Raw genomic sequence first — 8798 nt, forward strand, 5'->3', positions numbered from 1 at the left:
ATCATACTAGTAATTACAAGGGGGAGACTGAAACAACAATTCCGCTTTTTGATTTTCTCTATTTCTTATTTGAAATAAATTTTTACTTTTCAATTCTATTTGCCTGTAACCCATTTGCCAACCTATCAAGATTGATTCTCTGTACTGCCTGTCCTGAATAATAGACTCTGAAGAAACAAAAACAAAAAAAAATCATGGTTTTTGCTCAAACATCACTGAAGCTGGGGGAGAAGGAGAAAAACAGAGCAACTTCCCTTCATCGTCAAGTTGCTAAGTACCCATAATCACTCAGTTTTTGTCACAATGTGACAAACACTATGTTTCTACCCCACTGTGTGGTATTTTTTTTTCTTCTCTGACAGAATGACAGCAGGTAGTAATTGTGCTACTCAAATGTCTGCCTACACACAATATTGTTCACAAAGCTTAGTTATGAATATCAAAAAGCAAGAGTATGAAAAGGAGTACATTGTCAGATTACATGTCTATATTTAGATGATTATGATGTCCTTCATAATCTTCAATTTCAGAAACTGTACACAAAACTGAGGAATGAGAATCTTCCAAAGTCCTTTTCTACTGACTGTTACTGCTAAGGCACACTGAGTTCCTTTAGCAAAGCAGCTTCCTCTAGAACAATCAGAAAATGGAAACAGACATTTTCTTGAATTAGAACAACATCCGACTCCAATACAAGAGGAAAACCAACAACTGGCCTTTCTCAAAAGCCATTTAATCCAGATCCATTACATTCCAATAGTAAAAACTAGCTTCACTAGGGGGGCGGGGGACAGAAATGAAGGGACCTAAACACAGTACCTGGAAAAGGTGGCAACAAAAGCAGGGAAGGGAGAAAGAAAAGGGAGCAGCACCACAGACATACTCTCTGTAACTTCTGTTAAAACTGAAAACACTGCAATTGTCTTTCAGACTCAGACTCCTAGGACACAACCTTATCATAAACCAAAAAAGCATACAGAGCTCAGCACCATGGCAACATCCACTTGCTTAATGACCACCCAAGAAGGCTTTTAACAAGACCATTGGAAACATGTTTCACAAAAACCATCTCCTTCAGTTTTCCACAGCAATGCAAACAATCAGGAACGCACACAAAGCCAACACTTTAATTCAGCATCAAGGAGTTTCCACAGATGAACACTGGTTTCACATAAACAGATTCTCATGGCAAAAAACATCACCAGTAAGGAAGTTAATTAACATACCTTTCAGTCGATGACTTAGAATCTGTTCCAGAATGGCTGCAAAATTATTAAATTCAGGGGAAGTATCATCTATAGTCTCAAAACAGGAACGGTCAATCAGAGTCTTGACTGAAAACCTAGAGCAAAAGCACAGAACAATCATAGATTATACAGATAGCTATTGGTCCTCTATAGCAGGACAGTAGTTTGTATAAACCAAATGAGCAAAGAACCAAAAAACCACCTTGATGATTTCAAGTTCAGTCAGAGCAACACAAACACATACCACATCAAGAAATAGTCTAGAAATACAATCATCATTGGTCTTAGGCATAAAGCCTGAAAAACAAAAAGAAAAACTAAAATCCCTACACTTTTTATGTAGTAGTGAGCTAATTATTTTCTAATTATTTTCCTCTTCTCCATTTCAATAAAGCTGTAGAAAAACAAGCACTCAAAAGCATCCAACACCAATTTCTTTGTAATCCTAAACATCACGATTTTTGCTTGACATTTCAATGCTTCTTTCATTCCCAAAATCCATGCCCAAGAGTCAGAAGTATAAACTTTATCCTATTATGAGAACATTGTAATTTCATCCTAATGCAAGAATAATCCAAACATATTGTAAAACAATCCATTTTTATGCACCGTTAACACTGTGTATTAACTTAGGCTGATTTCCCAGTGAATGGTGGTACTCACTATTCAGCACCATACTGATTAATTACTGAATAATACTTCAGTAATAAAAATAATAAAAAAACCCTGAATAATACTTCAGTATTATGACAGAAATGTTAAATTATCAATTTAAATTATCTAACATTTGAAATTGTAAAGGCTGAATGAAGCCACTGTAAAAAGTATAAAAACTAGTGTAAAAAAACCAATAAAAAGTGTAAAAACCTAGTCAATTAGCCAGTTAGCTGCGTTAATTACACCTGCACTTAAACAGTTTCATTCTTATTAAGAAAAAGACAGTTAAAACCCCAAGAAATGAAACAAAAATTTTTCTCTTGCCTTCATTTTAATCATAACCCATTTTTATTTTCCTTTCTGCTCCTTGTTCTTCAGTTCTCAGTTTCAAGGCAAGTTTCATATGTTCTCAACTTTGAATGTAACACTTATTTTGAGGCATTTATTGTATTTTCTGCAACTATCCTTATTTGCATTAATGAAGCCATACCACAGTCTGAGGCGATAGCTTTCACAACACCCAAATTTCAACAGTACCAGCTTAGGAAGTTCTCACTCTGCTTGCTCATATCAGACTGAGCACCCTGTTCCCTCTCTCAGTTATGCCAATTCTACTTTTTAATGGGGCTTATGAACCAGTCTAGATTTTCAGCACTTAACAGGATGAGTGAAGTGACTCTTAAATATGGATACACTCATAATAAACATGCTTCACAGCATCTCAAAACCAAGTTATACAGCGCAGCTGAAGAAATGGTATACTATATAGGCATAGGAGGAATGTGATTCCTTAAACCAGCAGTACTATTCTCAAATGCTCCATACTGTAAAAGTAGCATAACTTTTTAGCAGAGTTAGCACAGCCTCCTGATGCTCATTTACTAAATGAAACTAATTATGCTCAAAATGAATTGACATATATATTTCAAGAGTTGCAACTCAATTACATTATACTAAGTAAACTTCTGAATAAAGACTCCCCATCCTACCTTTCCTGCAGGCCTCTATTGTTGTAGCATTTCTGGCAGGATGGGAATTAGGAATAAGAAGGGTGGGGGAGGAAGCTTCTTCTGCAGTGCCAAGTTATGACTCAGTTTTGAACTCCTCCACATTTCCAGCCAATTTTGAGTAAGTGAGAGACGTGCATGGCCAACAGTAAATTTCTACCTAGTCAGTATCATTGCTATTGACTACTGTAATGGCAGTAATGATTGCTTCCTCAAAGCTATACCAGAGCTGTGAAATTATCTAAAAAAAACCCCTTAATTTTGAAAGACAAATGTATATAGCAATTACATGACTAAATTGGTATTAACTGTAACAAGAAGGCTCTTCCCACACCATGCAGATCTGAAAAACAGAAGGTGCAGCATACCATTCACTCACAGGTACATATACAAGTTAGCAATACAATGTACTGGACTATATATAGGAATATAATCTTAAAACTCAGAGACACTGTCATCCATAAACTGCAAAACAAAGTAAAGTATAATATATAGCTATGCCTACTTTTCGTCTCTTCAGTGTCCTACTTAAAAGTTCACTGATTAATATTGTATATGATACACATTCAGAAACACAGACGTTCAAGAAAAACCACTTATAAGCAATTCACATACACTTCTAAAAATCACAGATAATTTTTTTATTATTATTTTAAAGCATTCTGTAACTGAAAAAAAAATCTATCTAGTTTTAAGGACACAATTTTTAAATACCTAGGGTCTGATTAGAAATGACAGTCTAACAGCTCATCATCATTAATGGTGGTCTTTTTAAGTGCTCTTATTACTGCCACCATGCTCTCCATAGAAATATTAATTCCCATCTCTCTACTCTACGCTTTTACCAAAAGACTAAACAACCTTTATGTCAAGTTTAGCTGAAATTGGCTTTTAGGAGGAACTGAAAGGGAGTGCAAGTATGTGCACCTTATTTCCATTGACCAGGAAGATAACAGTGCTACCATGCAAAATTTCATTGACTGGATATGTTTTTTTTGGAGATTTAAAAAAATTTGTAGGCAAATACTTCTGTGTTGATTTTTTTTTCTCCAGTACTACAGAGAGGCAAACATAATTCTAAGTGCAAGTTAAAAGTCACAAGCACATTCTGCGTGTTAGATAGTCACACTTCACCATGCTGATCACACAGATTGGAAAAAGGATTTAAGGTATGTAGAAGTGATATCTTTGAAAAAAGGTTACACTGTAAGCACTGGGTAAGTAACTGTACTCAATCATGAAAGATGCTTCATATGTTGCTTCCAGTATACAGCCCAACAGAAAAAAAAAAAGAAAAAAAAAGCCCATGCTGTTGTACAGTTATGTGGAACCACTTGGGGAGTGAAAGTCAAGAAAGAAAAGTTCAGGTCTAATGTACACAAGAGCTATGAAGAAAAAATGTCTAAGTAGGCAGAGACAGAGCAGCTTTCTTGTTTTCCTTTTTTGCTCCCAACTTCATCATCTCTCCACTGGACTGCTATAGCAGCATTGCACTCCAGCACAACAATCTACCTACACTTCACAGGTTAACAGAGATACTGTAACAAAAGGGCATGAGCAAGTAGAGTGGCTTGAGAACAAAATTTTCTAAGATGAACTTTTGTGTGGCCTGTAGGAACAGACAAGTAATATAGCTCCAATACCTGTTGCTTCAAGACTCTTTAAAAAGGTCTTTTATCCAATTATTTCCCATTTTCTCACTACAACAATAGGGCTGGTTTGGGCTGGTTTTGTTGGGGTTTTTTTGCATCCCCCATAAGGTATCTGCTATTAGAGAGATTCCAGTATCGGTGTTTCTAAACAACCTTCCTGAACTCTGATGTTTTCAGATTCAGTCATGAATCCAGTCTTCCTTGAGCAAAAAAAAAGATACAGAAACAGCAGCATTCTCCAACCTTAGAAAGACTTTCCGAATCATGTAAGAGGGAAACATTCTTGAATAAGATTGATTTATAGCAGTCTTTTTGGGGTAGGTTCTTCCAGTTTTGCCAGATGCATGAGAAGGTCTCCCAGATTTCTTCAATAATTTCAAACCAAAGTCAAACCTTTTGTAGATATACCCCAGGCTTATTTCCAAAACAGCAATAAGCCTCTAATGAAAAAGAGGCAAATAGGCAGAAAATTTGACTGCTATATGAATTTGTCAGTTTTCATTGTCAGATTCATGCTCCTCTGAGTTTTCAAATGAATGGAAGAATTCTGTCAAATTTATTTGGCTTGCAATTTGGGAAATGTCATTAAAATGCCATTTTAAAGAACATAAATTATTAGTATAGAACAATCCCCGAGATTTCAAACTAATATCCCTTATAGTAGAAAACATGGCTTGGACATGAAACCAGGTAGTTCAGGTAAGGGTCAACATCACTGCAAAAGCTCTTATGCATAATACCAGAGTCAGTATTTTAAAAATACATTTCCTGAGTGTTGTTCAATTCTGTGTTAAAATGCTGTATTTAAACTATGACCCTCACTTCCAAGACCAAACTGTCTCAACTGTTTGGTGGTTCTGTATCTTTGTGGACCTTTGATCTATAAATCTTAGGGAAGACTAGATTCAAAGAAGGTGAACAACTTCAAAACTCCAGCGTCACTTACTGGAAAACGGAAGGCATCAAACCTTAGGGAAAAAAGGTAGGGAGAGAGACAGAGCTTAGAAAATATATTACTTATAAAAAAAATATCCTAAACCTTATTGCAATTTAAACCATGGCTATGCAGCTGCACAAACATAACCATGCATTTTCACGTTCAATTGGTTTATGGAACTTAACTAACTACGTTACTTCCCATGGCTACAGTGCCACTCAATATTTTAGTGGAAACAAACTATTCCTTGCTTAGCTGTAAATACAGTAAACTATCCATATCTGCATGAGCAGTTAGACCACCACTGTGAGAAAAGACTAAAAACCCAAAGCCTGGCTTAACTATTAAGTAAAAATCTGCTATAATGAAGCTTTGACAAACATAGCATTAAATTATCACTGTTAACATGGTAAATCAGAAGAGTATCTTCATAGTGGTTTCTCACCTTCACTGGGTAGCAAGCCACACCCATCCAAATTTAATTGACTTGATTCATTGGTGCTATTTTTACAAGAACTATTTCACATTCTCATAGGATTTTGACTGGAAATGACTACTATCGTACTGGTTTTGATATTAATTTGACTATTCCTAACAACAACACTTTTCAATATTAGAAAATGTGTTAATAGCTACAGTAAAGCTGGGAAAATTTTTAAACATTTATTCTTAGACTAGCAGAAGAATAAAAATATAAATAAATGTATGCACATCATAATGACGCAGTTCCATTTTCCTCATAACCGTTTCCAAATTTTAGGACGTATTCACAAACTAGGAACTTCAGGTTTCATGGAGATAAAGCAAAATTAAGTTGTTTTACTGAAAATAATACAAATACACCAACTGAAAGTAGTTTCTGCAGTAACTCCTTGCTTCATTGTGCTTGACTGAATTCCCTCAGATTTCTAAGCACCTTTAAATATGTTACAACATCATTTCAACTGCAGGACAAGGACATGAAAAAAACAAACTGAAAAAGAAAATGTAAGAGCACAGAGTACAGAAGAGTTCCCCTCAAATGAGGGGGCAGAAAAAAATAACAAACTGTGTAGAATACAATATAATCCTTTAAAAAGAACTGTTCATAGCTTGTAAAATTATGTCATTACTTGATAAAACTGGCGTTTTCCCAAGCCTGCAGATTGGCAATATCTGTGTCTCGGTAACAATAGTGAAACTGAAAACTTCTGTTACTTCTACTTGATCTGCTTCAGCAAGTCTGATAGAAAAAGGTTTCTGTGTTTTTGTTGCGTTTCTTTTTCTGAGGTAAGCGTAGAGGTAAGCATAAAAGCCTGGGAAAAGGCAGAATATACTAGGACTTGAAGGAATATTGAAGGAAACTCCTTTCAGTAGCGAGATGATACAATTCACACTTTGTAAAGCCTACTACCAATGTACAATAAAAGCTTGGGGGTGGGGGGCAAGCGAGGGGAAGGTGGAAGAAAGACTATGACAACTATGGGGTCCTAAACTCTTTTTAAAAATACTGCTGCAGCATGAAGTAGTGAGGGTACAAGATTATCTAATAGTTGTCCTAGTATGTTATTAAAATTTGTGAGTATTAAAGTTATTATCATAGCTAATATGAATCTGTTGAAGACCTTCTCCAGATAATATTCAAACTGGTCTGATAACGTAAAGATTTAGCAATTGGAACAAACGAACTAACAGAGTCATCACTACCAGCATATATTCATGTCTTTAAAAGTTTGCCATGATGTAATGGGTCAGTACTGCACGCTTGGAAATGCTGCATGGATTCAACAACGATGGCAGTGGAAAGGCTTACATGAAAAGCCATAGCAAGTATTGTTGAGCTTGTATAAGCTCAGCACTAAGATGCTTGAAAAAAATATAATGTACTGGATCTAGCCTGTACTGCAGTCTCCCGATCTAGATTTTGGAGATAAAAATATCCCCTGAACACAGCCTCCTCGGGACCGCTGCTGCGGCAGCGGCGCGTTAGCCAGACCGCACGGCCAGCAGCTTCTACAGCGGCTTGCAAAAACAGTTTTAGGTTTCACTTCACGTCCAACAACATATTAAACCTAAATTTTAAAGGCGGCCGTGCCGCATCCATTTAAGAGGAATCGACACCCACCAATTCCCTTCGCACGAAGATGAACGCCTCCGTTCAACGCTACCGGGAGTTCAGCCCGCCCCGCCTGGCTCCGACACACGCCTCGCCCGGGAGCGCAGCCGAGGTGCGAAAGCAAACGGCTCCCACCTCACAGTGTAACGGCCCGGTGTGCCCGGCGGCGCTGCCAGGTGTGCCCCTGCCGCCGCGGGAGCGCCCCTCAGCCGGAGGCTCCCGCAGCCGCTGAGTCAGGGCGGAGGCAACCGCCGCCCGCTCTCGCCGCTACGTGCCCCTGGCAAGCCGGCGGCCCCCCCCCCGCGGCCGGCACCCTCCACCGGCCTCCCGCCGCAGGGCAGCCACTGGCTGCGGGGGGGCTGCCTCCCGCGCTCCGGCCCCGAGCGACCGCGAGTCACCTGCGCGGTGCGGGGGCGGCACGGTCCCCTCAGGCCAGGCTGCCGGCGGCCGGAGCGGCAGGAGGGCGAGGCACGGTCCCCTCGGGCGGCGCAGGGCGGGGCCGGGCCCGGCGCTTACCTGCAGACCGTGATCAAGTTCCGCCGTTCCACAGCGGCGTTGCGGGACGGGACGCTCTTCCTACGGGCGGGGACGTTGAGCCCCCCTAAGCCGAGGGACGCCATCTCCGCTGGGGGCTGGAGAAGCCGCCGGGGCTGGCACAGCGCCTTTGTTCCCGGCCTCCCGGTCTCGAGGATGCTGCGCCCGCCGCCGCTACCACCGCCGCCGCCGCCGCACGAGGAGGCGGCCCCAGCGTCGCTACCGCCCTCGGCCCCGCTCCCCCTCCCGCCGCCCGGCTTGCGCTGGAGCAGCGCCCCGAGGCGGGCGGCAGGGCGGCAGAGGAGACGCCGGGGTCCCCGCGGCGGGGGCGGCTCGCGCCCCCTCCCCCCGCTCCGGGCGGCCACCGCGCCTCGCAGCCACGGCGCCGCAGAGCGCCGGCGCCGCCAGCCAATCAGCGCGCGGGAGGGGCGCGGCGGCGCGGCCGGTGCTTCGAAGCGGCGCGCGCCGCCAGCGGAAGCTGCCGCGGAGGGTGCGGTGCCGGCACCTGCGGTGGCGGGAAGGCAGCGGGGGCGCTTTTCCGGGCCGGGCGCGCCCCGGCAGGTGCGGGGGGTGCCGCCTGTGGGAGACTCCCTGCGCTCCCCGTCCGCCAAACGCTCCTTTCCCCTGATCCACCTTCGTGTCCCCTCGCTGGGTACGTGCCTGTAGGGT

The 8798-nt window shown here is 41.7% G+C and overlaps 1 protein-coding gene across 2 annotated transcripts in view; it reads right to left on the reverse strand.

The window, feature by feature from the left end:
- Positions 1-8480, reverse strand: part of RUNDC3B (RUN domain containing 3B) — a 55288-nt gene extending 46808 nt beyond the window's left edge. For both annotated transcript variants that reach the window (XM_040593030.1, XM_040593029.1), the window contains exons 1-2: positions 8112-8480; positions 1227-1342 (exon numbers count right to left, since the gene is read on the reverse strand). In XM_040593030.1, the coding sequence (XP_040448964.1) occupies positions 1227-1342; positions 8112-8215 (220 nt within the window). In that variant the 5' untranslated portion in view covers positions 8216-8480. The remainder of the gene's footprint in view (positions 1-1226; positions 1343-8111) is intronic.
- Positions 8481-8798: the final 318 nt, after the last annotated feature.

The sequence above is a fragment of the Falco naumanni genome, chromosome 4, assembly GCF_017639655.2.
Source record: "Falco naumanni isolate bFalNau1 chromosome 4, bFalNau1.pat, whole genome shotgun sequence".
Lineage (NCBI taxonomy): Eukaryota > Metazoa > Chordata > Aves > Falconiformes > Falconidae > Falco > Falco naumanni.